Consider the following 14,747-nt stretch of genomic DNA (forward strand, 5'->3'; position numbering starts at 1 on the left):
CTTGGCAGGGCCCTCTACCCATTTTATCCCTATAATTGTTTTGTTGTACTCCCCCTTTGTTTATAGCGCTGCGGAATCTGTTGGCGCTCTACAAATAACCGATAATAATAATTTCCAAATGTGTTTATAATCTAACTTTGTTTTGAGTTGTTATCTTTAGGATAAGTGAATATAAAATAATGTGGCCACTATACCGGCATTTCGGTCAAACGACTTTAATCATGTAGCATCTACATGATTAAGGTCTTTTGACTGAAACGTTGTGGTATTTTTCTATGCTTCAATAAACTACTTTGCATTATCTGGATAAAAAGGTGCTGCTGTTTCTGTGTTGGACTTTCATAGATATATATTGTACCAAAATACCATCAGATTTATGTGGAATCTATTTTATGAATAAATAGAACATATTCTGCTATGTGAAGAACATTGGAATGTGAAACATTCATATTTTTATGTCTGGTTAGTGCAAATGAAAATATACAATAGGGTTGAAAGAACAAGTGCCTTGTGTAAGGCTTGAACTCACGACCTTCAGATTATAAGACTGACACGCTACCTACTGCGCTACCAAGGCCCAGCTAATATGCAATAGGGTTTGCGTGGAAGTAGAGGGCTTTTGTTCCATTGACGTCTATGGGGGAATACGTTAACGTGTGTGCAATATTCGAAGTTCAGCTTTTTATTTGGGTTAACTTGTAAATTGAGTGCTACCAGACGCGCACAAAAACCTTACTTCTAGCGGAGTTAGCACTCAAGCGGGAGTGTTAAATACTGCTCTACTTCTAATAATCCTTAGGGGACGATTTATCAAATGGCAGCCGAACATGATTCGCTGTAGCAAATCATGTCCGCCCAACATCGCTGTCAGCATTTAACATTGCACAAGCATTTCTGGTGAAGTGCTTGTGCAATGCCGCCCCCTGCACATTCGCGGCCAATCGGCCTCTAGCAGTGGGTGTCAATCATCCTGATCGGATTGGGATGATTGCAGTTTTACGACCGCTGCTTCTAAACTTCAGCTTCCAGCGAGCCGGAAACTTCGGGGGTAAATTGCAGCATCCCCTGCTTAATAAATCTACCCCTTAGTGTTTAATGTCCCTTTAATTGTGTTTTAAAAAAAGAAAAGACAAATACTTAGCAATATATGTTTTTTATCAATATTATTCTGCTTCCTTTTCCTGTTGTTTTAACTCTGAAAATGGTGGGTTTTCCCAATTATGAGAAGTGCACAACGCAGAACTCACAAGCCTGACCATGCTAATATCTGTCACTAATTGGTGATAAGATCCTGCAAAACAATGTAAGTTTTGCCAACATAATGACCGTGGCTAGCCTTGTCTACTCAAGTAACAAGTCTAGATTGGCCCCTCCAAATAAGGCAACTGGTGGAGGGAGTGTGTCCATTTAAAAAAAAAAAAAAAAAATTGTATGAAACAAGGTGTTAATGTATACAGATTTTTTTCACATTTTATTGGTATGCTTATTGCAAGACTAAAGAAAATCCTTGTAACTTTGTTACTACCATAAACAAATTTTAACTTTAATAAAACAATTTGTGAACAGCCAAGAAATGCTGCTCAAAACAGGCTTAACCCCATAAAGACAGCCAACGTACAGGGTAGCGCTTTCATAGCTGTAAGAGAGGCATACAGAAATAGCGCGGTCTCTACAATGATGGCGGACCAGCGCTTTGAATCTTAAAGGGACATTAAACACATTTTTTTCTTTCATGATTTAGAAAGAGCATGCCATTTTAAACAACTTTCTAATTTACTTCTATTAGATAATGTGCTTCATTTTCATGATATCCTTGGCTGAAAAGCATATCTAGATGGTGGTTGGTTGGTGGCTGCACATAGATGCTTCGTGTGATTGGCTCACCCATGTGCATTGCTATTTCTGCAATAAAGGATATCTAAAGAATAAAGCAAATTAGATATGAGAAGTAAATTGGAATGTTGTTTAAAATGTTATTCTCTATCTGAATCATGAAAGAAAAATGTTAGGTTTCATGTTCCTTTAAAACCCTGAGAATGCCATATGATGCAATACCATTGTGAATTCTGATAGATTATAAAAGACCCTTATTTCTCCATATTTAAGGTTCTTGAATTTTTAAAGGTTTTTTTTTTTCTGAAGCTTTCTCATTTTTTTTTCTTCTAACATTCAAAAATACAATGTGCATTCCAACTCCAGTAGCAGCCAGGAACAGCAAAACTCGCTGAAGTGATTCAGGTTACCGTAAAATGCACTTAATCTGCCAGCTGCGTGCGAAGCAATATATTCAAAAGATTCATACTGTGAGGCGTTGGAAAAGGAATCCTAGCGTGGAAGATTTATTACACTTAATTATAAAGCGGATACTAAAATATGGAAAACCAGCAATATTGTGCTCGTTCCAGGGCTGTTTTTGTAAATTTAATATAGTCTGTATTTTTGTTTTTTTTTGTTTCACTAGTTAAAGCGACATGTAGTGTCCGGTATCTAAGCAATATTTTAGATGGACTTTAATAGATCACTAATTGAAGATGTGTCATAACTTACTTTTTTTAATCTAGCAGTGCCATTCTAATACCCCGTGCTCTGGCTGCCCACTTAAAGGGACAGTATACACCAGAATTTTTGTTGTTTAAAAAGGTAGATAATCCCTTTATTACCCATTCCCCAATTTTGCATAACCAACACAGTTATAATAATATACTTTTTACCTCTGTGATTACCTTGTATCTATGCCTCTACAAACTGCCCCCTTATTTCAGTTCTTTTGACAGACTTGCATTTTTAGCCAATCAGTGCTGACTCCTAGGAGCTTCACGTGCCTGACCTCAATGTTATCTATATGAAACACATGAACTAACGCCCTCTAGTGGTGAAAAACTGTCAAAATGCTTTCCGATTAGAGGCATTCTTCAAGGTCTAAGAAATTAGAACATGAACCTCCTAGATTTAGCTTTCAACTAAGAATACCAAGAGAACAAAGCAAAATTGGTAATAAAAGTAAATTGCAAAGTTGTTTAAAATGACATGCCCTATTTAAATCATGAAAGATTTTTTTGACTTTACTGTCCCTTTAAAGGGACAGTCTAGTCAAAAATAAACGTTCATGATTCAGATAGGGCATGTAATTTGTTAACAGCTTTCTAATTTACTTTTATCATCAAATTGTCTTTGTTCTCTTGGTATTCTTAGTTGAAAGCTAAACCTAGTTAGGCTCATATGCTAATTTCTAAGCCCTTGAAGGCCGTCCCTGATATAAATGCATTTGACAGTTTTTCAAAGCTAGAGGGGGTTAGTTCATGTGTGCCATATAGATAACATTGTGCTCATGCACATGGAGTTCAGGTAAGCCAGCTCTGATTGGCTAAAATGGATGTCTGTCAAAAGAACAGAAATAAAGGGGGCAGTCTGAAGAGGCTTAGATACAAGGTAATCACAGAGGTAAAAAGTGTATTAATATAACTGTGTAGTTTATGCAAAACTGGGGAATGGGTAATAAAGGGATTTTCTTTCTTTTTAAACAATTTTTGAAACATTTCTGGAGTAGACTGTCCCTTTAAAAAAAATCTTTTTTTTTTTTTTTGTGAGTTTACGGATTTGAGTGTTCTCCAATTACCGCTCTAGCTAAAAAAAAAAATTAAAAAATTGTGCGAGTGCCATACGGCTAGAGTGATCAGTTCTCTTGCTATCTTTATTTGAAAAGCAAGAATGTAAGCTTAGGAGCCGGAACATTTTTGGTTTAGCACCTGGGTTACAATTGCTGATTTGTGCTACCAGGACATTATTGCTTGCTTATTTTGTGTGGAGTTAAACACTTGGTTACATACATGCCACCAATCAGCAAGCACTACCCAGAGTGCTGAACCAAAAATGTCCCGGCTCCTAAGCTGACATTCTTGCTTTTTCAAATAAAGATACCAAGAGAACGAATAAATATTGATAATAGGAGTAAATTAAAAAGTTTTTTAAAATTGCCTGCTTTATCTGAATCATGAAAGTTTAATTTTGACTTTACTGTCCCTTTAAGTATTTTTGATACTCAAGGCAAAGTTGTTTTGTCCATTTATACTTCTAAGATAGTATGATTTATAGGTATGTGGGAAATAAACCATCCTTGAACTGTTACTAACAGGAGAATGTTTATTTCTCCAACATTGGTGTGTCCGGTCCACGGCGTCATCCATTACTTGTGGGAAATGTTCTCCCCCACAGGGAAAGGCAAGGAGAGCACACAGCAAGAGCTGTCCATATAGCTCCCCCTCTGGCTCCGCCCCCCAGTCATTCTCCTTGCCGCTCTGAACAAGTAGCATCTACCACGGGGATGGCGAGGAGTTTGTGGTGTTAGTTGTAGTTTTTTATTCTTCTATCAAGAGTTTGTTATTTTAAAATAGTGCTGGCTTGTACTATTTACTCTATAACAGAAAAGTGATGAAGATTTCTGTTTAAGAGGGCTATGATTTTAGCACAAGTAACTAAAATCCATTACTGTTACCACGCAGGACTGTTGAAACAAGAGAACTTCAGTTGGGGGTAACAGTTTGCAGACTCATCTGCTTCAGGTATGACTAGTCTCCTTCTAACAACACAGGCTAATGCTAGATGACAGTCATTTTTCCCCTCAGGGGAAACGGTAAGCCATTTTTCTTTCACCTCAGCAAAAAAGATAACAGGCTTCCCCTTTTTGTTTTTTATGCTGGTAGACACTGTTAGGGGCTAAATCGATTGTTTTTTATTACAATATTATACCATTTGAAATATTTTATAAACTCACATACACTTGGGAACGTTTTTTATTGATCTGGCTTGTTTTAGACACCTAAATCTAGTCAGGAAGGCCCCTTCACTCTAGTGTGCTGAGGGAGGAAGCCTCATTTTGGCACTTCAGCTGTGCAGTTGAATTTCAAGGCAGTGCATGCAGATTCATGTGAGAGGGTCCTGTGGTTCAGAAAGTGACTCCAAAAGGCTTTTTTTCTGTGAATGGTGACCCCTAAGGAAGGTAAAAAGCTGCATCAAGGCTGTAGCTGGGATTGTGGTGTGTAAAAACGGTTAAATCCAACAATTAGCTCCGGTTTTAAGAGCTAGAGTCTCCATATTTGCTGTGCAATACATTCAAAGCATTAAGACACTGGGGTCCAAATTTCAGAAAAATCGGATATTGCCTTCATAGTTTTTTGAACATTCAGAAATAAATGTGTCATTTTATTATTTAAAGAGACAGTAACGTTTTTGTTTAAAATCGTTTTTATTGCATTGTTTGCCTGCCTAAATCTGTTTAACATGTCTGTTCCATCAGATAACCTATGTTCTGTGTGTATAGAGACAAATGTGGTTCCCCCTTCGAGTGTTTGTGATAATTGCGCCATAGTGTCCAAACAAAATCAGGACAGCTCTGTTATTTTTCATAATGTTACCCAAGATGATTTATCTAATGAAGGTAGTGGGGATAGCTCTACATCCTCTCCTTCTGTGTCTACACCAGCTTTGCCCGCGCAGGCGACACCTAGCGCGCCAGTGCTTATTTCTATGCAACAATTATCAGCAGTAGTGGATAATTCTATAGCAAATCTTTTATCCAAACTGCCAGTTTTTCAGAGAAAGCGTGATTGTTCAATTTTAAATACAGATAAAAAGGATGAACAATCAGACGCTGACGATGCCTTATCTATTTTACCCTCACATCAATCGGAATTGGCTGTGAGGGAAGGGCTGTCTGAGGGTGAAATTTCAGACTCAGGAAAAAATTCTCAACAGGCAGAACCTGATCTAGTGGCATTTAAGTTTAAGCTAGAACATCTCCGCGCTTTGCTTAAGGAGGTATTAGCTACTCTGGATGACTGTGATTCCATGGTAGTACCAGAGAAGTTGTGCAAATTGGACAAATTTTTAGAGGTCCCAGTGCACGATGACGCTTTTCCAATACCTAAGAGGGTAGCGAACATAGTGGAAAAGGAGTGGGAGAAGCCAGGTGTACCCTTTGCCCCACCTCCTATATTTAAGAAAATGTTTCCCATAGTAGACCCTAGAAGGGACGCATGGCAAACGGTCCCGAAGGTTGAGGGAGCTGTTTCAACACTAGCGAAGCGCACAACTATTCCTATAGAGGACAGCTGCGCTTTCAAAGATCCTATGGATAAAAAATTGGAAGGCTTGCTTAAAAAGATTTTTGTTCAGCAAGGGTTCATCCTTCAACCAGCTACGTGTGTTATTACTGTCACTTCAGCGGCGTCCTTTTGGTTCGAAGAACTAGAAAGGTCGCTCCAGAAAGAGACTTCCTATGAAGAAGTCATGGACAGAATTCACGCATTAAAGTTAGCTAATTCCTTTATATTGGATGCCGCCTTTCAAATAACGAAATTGGCGGCGAAAAACTCAGGTTTTGCTATAGTAGCGCGGAGGGCGCTTTGGCTAAAATCCTGGTCGGCAGATGTGTCGTCCAAGACTAAGTTACTGAATATTCCTTTCAAGGGTAAGACCCTTTTTGGGCCGGAATTGAAGGAAATTATTTCAGACATCACTGGGGGTAAGGGCCATGCCCTCCCACAGGATAGGCCTTTTAAGGCTAAGAAAAAGTCTAATTTTCGTTCCTTTCGCAATTTCAGGAACGGACCGGCTAATAACTCCACTGCCGCTAGACAAGAAGGTAACGCGGCCCAGCCCAAACCCGCTTGGAAGCCCATGCAAGGCTGGAACAAGGGTAAACAAACCAAGAAACCTGCTGCTGCTACCAAGACAGCATGAAGGGGTAGCCCCCGATCCGGGACCGGATCTGGTAGGGGGCAGACTATCTCTCTTCGCTCAGGCTTGGGCAAGAGATGTTCTGGATCCCTGGGCACTAGAGATAGTTTCCAAGGGATACCTGTTAGAATTCAAGGGACTTCCTCCAAAGGGAAGGTTCCACCTGTCTCGCTTATCTTCAGACCAGATAAAGAAACAGGCATTCTTACATTGTGTAAGAGACCTATCAAAGATGGGAGTGATAAACCCAGTCCCCTCCGGGGAACAAGGTCTAGGGTTTTACTCAAACCTGTTTGTGGTTCCCAAAAAAGAGGGAACTTTCAGGCCAATTCTGGATTTAAAGATATTAAACAAGTTCCTCAGAGTTCCATCCTTCAAGATGGAAACCATTCGGACAATCTTACCAACAATCCAGCAGGGTCAATTTTTGACTACCGTGGATCTAAAGGATGCGTATCTGCATATCCCAATCCACAAATCTCATCATCAGTTCCTGAGGTTCGCCTTTCTGGACAAACATTACCAGTTTGTGGCTCTTCCATTCGGTTTAGCCACCGCTCCCAGAATTTTCACAAAGGTGCTAGGGTCCCTTCAAGCGGTCCTAAGACCGAGGGGCATCGCTGTAGCACCTTATCTAGACGACATCCTAATCCAAGCGTCGTCTCTTTCCAAAGCGAGGGCTCATACAGACATTGTGTTGGCTTTTCTCAGATCTCACGGGTGGAAAGTGAACATAGAAAAAAGTTCACTGTCACCGTCCACAAGGGTTCCTTTTCTGGGAACAATAATAGATTCTGTGGAAATGAAGATCTTTCTCACAGACGTCAGAAAGACAAAACTTCTAAAAGCTTGTCGAGTTCTTCACTCTATTCCTCAACCCTCCATAGCTCAATGCATGGAAGTAATAGGACTAATGGTCGCAGCAATGGATGTGGTTCCTTTTGCTCGAATTCATCTAAGACCATTACAGCTGTGCATGCTCAATCAGTGGAATGGGGACTATACAGACTTGTCTCCCCAAATTCAAGTAGACCAGGTAACCAGGGACTCACTTCTCTGGTGGTTGACCCAGGATCACCTGTCTCAGGGAATGAGTTTCCGCAGACTGGAGTGGGTCATCATCACGACCGACGCCAGCCTCTTGGGGTGGGACGCGGTCTGGGACTCTCTGAAAGCTCAGGGCCTATGGTCGCGGGAAGAGTCGCTTCTCCCGATAAACATTTTGGAACTAAGAGCTATATTCAATGCGCTCCTGGCTTGGCCTCAGCTAGCGGAAGCCAGGTTCATAAGATTTCAGTCGGACAACATAACGACTGTTGCGTACATCAATCATCAGGGGGGAACAAAGAGTTCCCTAGCGATGAAGGAAGTAACCAAGATAATCCAATGGGCAGAGAATCACTCCTGCCATCTATCTGCTATTCACATCCCAGGAGTAGACAACTGGGAGGCAGACTATTTGAGTCGTCAGACTTTCCATCCGGGGGAGTGGGAACTCCATCCGGAGGTCTTTGCTCAGTTAACCCAATTATGGGGCATTCCAGACATGGATCTAATGGCGTCCCGTCAGAACTTCAAGATTCCTTGCTACGGGTCCAGATCCAGGGATCCCAAGGCGACTCTAGTGGATGCATTAGTGGCGCCTTGGTCGTTCAACCTAGCATATGTGTTTCCACCGTTTCCTCTCCTCCCCAGGCTCATAGCCAGGATCAAACAGGAGAAGGCCTCGGTGATTCTGATAGCTCCTGCGTGGCCACGCAGGACTTGGTATGCAGACCTGGTGAATATGTCATCGGCTCCACCATGGAAGCTACCTTTGAGACAGGACCTTCTAGTACAAGGTCCATTCGAACATCCCAATCTAGTTTCTCTGCAGCTGACTGCTTGGAAATTGAACGCTTGATTTTATCCAAGCGTGGGTTTTCAAATTCTGTGATTGATACTCTGGTCCAAGCCAGAAAACCTGTGACTAGAAAGATTTACCATAAAATATGGAAAAAATATATCTGTTGGTGTGAATCCAAAGGATTCTCCTGGAGTAAGATTAAAATTCCAAAGATTCTCTCCTTTCTCCAAGAAGGTTTGGATAAAGGATTGTCAGCTAGTTCTCTAAAAGGACAGATTTCTGCATTATCCGTCTTGTTGCACAAACGACTGGCAGCTTTGCCAGATGTACAAGCTTTTGTTCAGGCTTTGGTTAGAATCAAGCCTGTTTACAGACCCATGACTCCTCCTTGGAGTCTAAATTTAGTTCTTTCAGTTCTTCAAGGGGTTCCGTTTGAACCTTTACATTCCATAGATATTAAGTTACTATCTTGGAAAGTTCTGTTTTTGGTTGCTATTTCTTCTGCTAGAAGAGTTTCTGAATTATCTGCTTTGCAGTGTGATCCACCCTATCTGGTGTTCCATTCAGATAAGGTTGTTTTGCGTACTAAGCCTGGTTTTCTTCCAAAAGTTGTTTCCAACAAGAACATCAACCAGGAAATAGTTGTTCCTTCTTTGTGTCCGAATCCAGTTTCAAAGAAGGAACGTTTATTACACAATTTAGATGTTGTTCGTGCTTTAAAGTTCTATTTAGAAGCAACAAAAGATTTTAGACAAACCTCATCCTTGTTTGTCGTTTACTCTGGTAAGAGGAGAGGTCAAAAAGCTACTGCTACCTCTCTCTCTTTCTGGCTGAAAAGCATTATCCGCTTGGCTTATGAGACTGCCGGACGGCAGCCTCCTGACCGTATCACAGCTCACTCTACTAGGGCTGTGGCTTCCACATGGGCCTATAAGAACGAGGCTTCTGTTGACCAGATATGTAAGGCAGCGACTTGGTCTTCTCTGCACACTTTTGCCAAATTCTACAAATTTGATATTTTTGCTTCTTCGGAGGCTGTTTTTGGGAGAAAGGTTTTGCAAGCCGTGGTGCCTTCTGTTTAGGTAACCTGATTTGCTCCCTCCCTTCATCCGTGTCCTAAAGCTTTGGTATTGGTTCCCACAAGTAATGGATGACGCCGTGGACCGGACACACCAATGTTGGAGAAAACAGAATTTATGCTTACCTGATAAATTACTTTCTCCAACGGTGTGTCCGGTCCACGGCCCGCCCTGGTTTTTTTTTTTTTTTTTTTATCAGGTTGAAAATTTTTTCTTTATACACTACAGTCACCACGGCACCCTATAGTTTCTCCTTTTTCTCCTAACCGTCGGTCGAATGACTGGGGGGCGGAGCCAGAGGGGGAGCTATATGGACAGCTCTTGCTGTGTGCTCTCCTTGCCTTTCCCTGTGGGGGAGAACATTTCCCACAAGTAATGGATGACGCCGTGGACCGGACACACCGTTGGAGAAAGTAATTTATCAGGTAAGCATAAATTCTGTTTTTTAGAGACCCCTGTCTCACTGATCTATCATGGTTTAATCCACTACAGGGAAAACTTCAGGAGACACAAGGCATGAATTAGAAGCACAATAAAAAAAATCAGACTTCTTTTTTTCTGAACTCAGATATGTAAATGGTTTATCCCTTCTCTAAAACGTTTCAATGGAACCAGTTGATGAAAAGTCCAATCCACTACCAACCCTCCACTGTCAATGTGGACAAACCAAACCCTGCAACTCCCCTTAGAAGTAGCAAATGCCTTTAACAATTATTTTGTCGGATGCTCCACCACCCTGATTGACAAACTTAGAAATGACACGCATCCTAAAAACTACAAATGTGGATCAGGCCCCACTAAATCAGCAAAGACCCAATATAGAGAAGTTCAATTTTAGACCTGTACCCATCAATGTCATTAAGAAACACCTTAATAATCTAAAAATGAAAAAACAGTCTGGACCTGATCAAATCCTAGCAATGCTGTTGAAGCTCAGTGCGCCGGCAATTGCTAAACCTGTCACAACCCTAATTAACGAATCCTTGGTGTCTGGATACATACCCAAACTTTGGAAGACTGCAAGAGTAGTGCCTATCCATAAAAGTGGGGAGATAACCTTGGTTTCTAACTATCGCCCTATATCATTGCTCCCAGTATTGTCAAAAATCGTAGAAAAAAGCGTCCATACGCAATTATGTGAGTATTACCAACATTCTAACTATCTGACCCCTGATCAATCAGATTTTTTTGTTGCCAATCTTTCATTGTGACCATCTCAGTTTTTTTCTGTTATATATGCGCTTTCATTCTCATGATCTTACGGGAATCGCATTACTTGTAATTTAGATGTGCATAGTTTTTATATGTTTTTTTGTTTTCTTATAGATCAGTTTTTATTCCCTTGTACGGAATAATACACATTCTTAAATAAAGAGTATACAACATCTCCCTCCTTGAGGGTAAATATGAGATACTTTAGTTGACCTTACTAAGAATATCTGGAAAATCTGCCCTGCTATTAGTTAGCAAGCATTGGTGTCCCCTTTAGAATTACAGGAAGTTATATGGGATTCTGTATAAGATTACTTTTTAGTTTTTGTTTTTTCAGCTGTTACTTATAGTACTCACCAAGGTTATCCCCTGGCATCAAGAGGTTCCCATGACATGGGCTGGTGGGGGTGGTCTGCCCAGGGCCTTCTTGGCTTGTCCCAAGTTGCAGCTTGCGCATGTGACGGACTACGGCTGTGGCATTGAAGGCTTGCTGTGTGGGAAAGAATATTAAGATCTGAGTAAAATATGTAAATAATGAGCAGACCTTGTGTAAAGTCAAAAACAAGTATTAGTTTTAACTGGCAAGAAAAAAATAAAAAGTTAGTGGATCTATGTGAAAACAAAGTAGTTTGCAAAGTCTGGAAAACTCTGCTTTAGTGAAGTGGTTGGCAATGCTGGAATAACGGGACAAACCTATAAGTATGCTCAAATAGACTATGGTCAATATTTAATGAGGTCTTGGCAGTAAATGTAAAACATAATTTAGCAAAACAGCAACCATAAGTTAAGAAGCAGGGGTCTTTACACCGCTGCTTAGCGATCTTTCCGCCACATCTCAGACTCGTTCATCTGGGATGATTGATAAGCACAGCTCATGCTCAGCTAGTTGAGCAAGAGAAAGGAGCAGGGCTTCACAAGCGACTGCTGGGGTGATTTTTATATTCCGCCAGCAGATACTGTATCATTGACCCTGAATGCAGGTGGGGAGGTTCCCTGCATGGAAACCTTGTCCATCCACATCGTTACAAATGGAAATCAAATTGTTAAGATGGACTAGAACAGTAACTCACCTTCCATCGACTCTTTGCAAAATTCTTTTTGATCTGCTCGCTGACGGACTCATGGATATTTTTATCTAGAGCTGTATCTCCGGCAATCCTGCAGGATAGATGGGTGAAGCACAGGACAGGGCGTTACACAAATCTTTATTATCTGGCAAATAAATAATTATCCTACCTAGTTTAAAGTACCATAAAACAGGTTGAGATCTGTGCATATCCTTAAAAATAGTTTGCATAAAAAAATTGTTTACAAATTGCTGGCAAGTATTTTAAAATAATTTTCAAAAATAAGCACAATGAATTACATAGCTAAACTGCCTGGAGCAGCTAACTCCACCCCTCTTATCAGTGTTTAGACACAGGCATTGTAATTCAACTGAGTTCACAGTTTCTAGGCATGTTCCAGCAGATAATCCCTATTCATTTTACCAAAAGAACAATAAACATAGATACAGCCATAAAAGGAATTGTGTGGAGGGAGTTAGAGCTTTACAATTCAGAAACTAAAAAGAAAGGGTTAATGGTGGGGCACTGCAGTATAAATTTGCAGGTAAAGTAATTAAAGTACATATATTATTTTGTCTCTATCCCAACTTGTTTTATGTCCATTTAAAGTTCAAATTCACCCACACAAAGTCTTGATAAAGGACTTCCCAACTTATATTGGACCTTCTATTTGCCCAAACCTTCTAGAGCAAAGCTCAACAAAGCCAGGAGCCAGGGAGCCACTGGCTCCTAGCATTTTACCCCTGACTCCTAACTTTTTGTCTATTCTTACTGGCTCCTAAATTTTGAACAGCTCTCTTCCCGTATCACTGCATGTGTGATTGTTCATCTCAGTGTCACTGGTCTTACCATGGATGCTGCAAGGCTTGGTCACACGTGTAGCGCTTGTTGGGATCCTTTTCCATTAAATGCTGGATAAAGTCTTTTGCTGAGGATTTAAAGAGATATTATTTTACCAACACAGGTTCTCTGTAACACTACTGTACATATAATACCCTTAGTTTTGTCAATATCCTAGAGTAGTACTACATCATATTGTTAAATAGAATAAGTAAATATAATAAGTACATAAAAGGTACACAGTTGTCAAACCTGAGATTTACATGAGTGCATTTCTGTTTGGAATGTAAGACATTTACTGCTTCTAGTAAATATTACTTGTTTTAGTGGCACACACACAAGCTAATTTTTTTTATTTCATGATTTAGATAGATCAGGCAATTTTAAGCAACTTTCTAATTTACTCCTATTATCAATTTTTTCTTCGTTCTTTTGGTATCTTTATTTGAAAAGGCAGGAATGTAAGCTAAGAAACCAGACAAATTTTGGTTCAGCACCCTGGATACATTTAGCCACCAATTAGCAAACAAAAATGGGTCTGTTCCTAAGCCTACACTCCTGCTTTTCAAATAAAGATACCAAGAGAACGAATAAAAATTGATAATATGTGTAAATGAGAAATGTACTTAAAATTGCATGCTCTGTCTTAATCATTAAAGAAAAAAATTGGGTTTTATATCCCTTTAAAGGGACATTTTTTATAAACTGTTGCATTCCAGAGACAGCATTTTAAAACAGTTTCACTTTTCATTAAAGTTGTTTTTATAAATTTGAGGAGAGTCGCTATCTATCCTCCCACTACTGTGGAACACAATAAGCCTGAATTGATTGTCTTCTCCTTAGGGACTTAAAAAAAACCCCACTGATAAGCTATAGAATCCCTCTGTTTAGAACAACAAATAAAAATACATAATACTGGTTATAAATGCAGCATCAGGATTGCTTTTTGCAATTCTCCAATCCCAACAAATATAAAATGTAGAGACAGAATCAGTTTTTCTGGATCTACTTAATGGGATATTAAATCCAAATTTTTTCTTTCGTGATTCAGATAGAGCATGCAATTTTAAGCAGCTATCTTTATTTGAAATGCAAGAATGTAAGTTTAGATGCCGGACCATTTTTGGTGAATAACCTGGGTTATTCTTGATGATTGGTGGATGCATTCATCCACCAATAAAAAAGTGCTGTCCAGAGGTCTGAAACAAAAAAAGAAGCCTTCTTTTTCAAATATAGATAGCAAGTGAAGAATTGATAATAGGAGTAAATTAGAAAGTTGCTTAAAATTGCATGCTCAATCTGAATCACGAAAGAAAAATTTTGGGTTCAGTGTCCCTTTAAATATATTAGTGTCGTCCGGTAAGTATTGTTGGATTTTTCTTCCTTAGTACTTAATTTATTGAAGCATGTACTGCATTGGCAACATGGTCAGTATATTTTGTTGAGGATATGATTGCATAAAGTCTACGCCTTTCACTAATTCTATTACCAGATCGAGAGGGAAACTTTCAGAGTGCTTCTATAAGCATGATAATATTTGGATGCTTAAAGGGACACTATACTAAAAAAAAAAAAAAATCCCCTTAATGTGTTCCAAATTACTTGTTATACCTACCGCAGAATATTAAATGTATAGGAACTTGTTCCTAAATGTTCATTTTTGTATTATAAATAGACAATTTTGCTCATTAAAGCCATCACCTGTTTTCATGGACATGTCCACAACAATGGACAGAGCCTGCAGGTAAAGCAGACCTGCTAATGTTATCTATGTATAAAAACACACAGCCAAGTTAATGATATATTAAAATGCCTATTATGGAGAGATAATTTAATGAGCACAACCAGCTATTTCAAATACAAAAATAAATAAATAAAAATAATAATCTCTCTCCTACACCCACTGGGAGATTAATTACAGCTATTGTAATCTGTTTCCAATGCTTGTTTTTCTTTTTTTCTTGTTTT

The 14,747-nt window shown here is 39.5% G+C and overlaps 1 protein-coding gene and 1 non-coding gene across 2 annotated transcripts in view; both read right to left on the bottom strand.

Moving 5' to 3' along the window:
* The window catches only part of CAMK1 (calcium/calmodulin dependent protein kinase I), a 339,090-nt gene that overhangs the window by 36,852 nt on the left and 287,491 nt on the right, over window positions 1-14,747 (bottom strand). Inside the window, exons 9-11 of the mRNA XM_053720980.1 lie at window positions 12,789-12,867; window positions 11,943-12,030; window positions 11,230-11,362 (exon numbers count right to left, since the gene is read on the bottom strand). Of these exons, the coding sequence (XP_053576955.1) occupies window positions 11,230-11,362; window positions 11,943-12,030; window positions 12,789-12,867 (300 nt within the window). The remainder of the gene's footprint in view (window positions 1-11,229; window positions 11,363-11,942; window positions 12,031-12,788; window positions 12,868-14,747) is intronic.
* On the bottom strand, window positions 505-577 carry TRNAI-UAU (transfer RNA isoleucine (anticodon UAU)). Its single transcript has one exon. It is a non-coding gene; the product is annotated as a tRNA-Ile (tRNA).

This window comes from Bombina bombina, chromosome 7 (genome assembly GCF_027579735.1).
Source record: "Bombina bombina isolate aBomBom1 chromosome 7, aBomBom1.pri, whole genome shotgun sequence".
NCBI classification, from domain to species: Eukaryota; Metazoa; Chordata; class Amphibia; order Anura; family Bombinatoridae; genus Bombina; species Bombina bombina.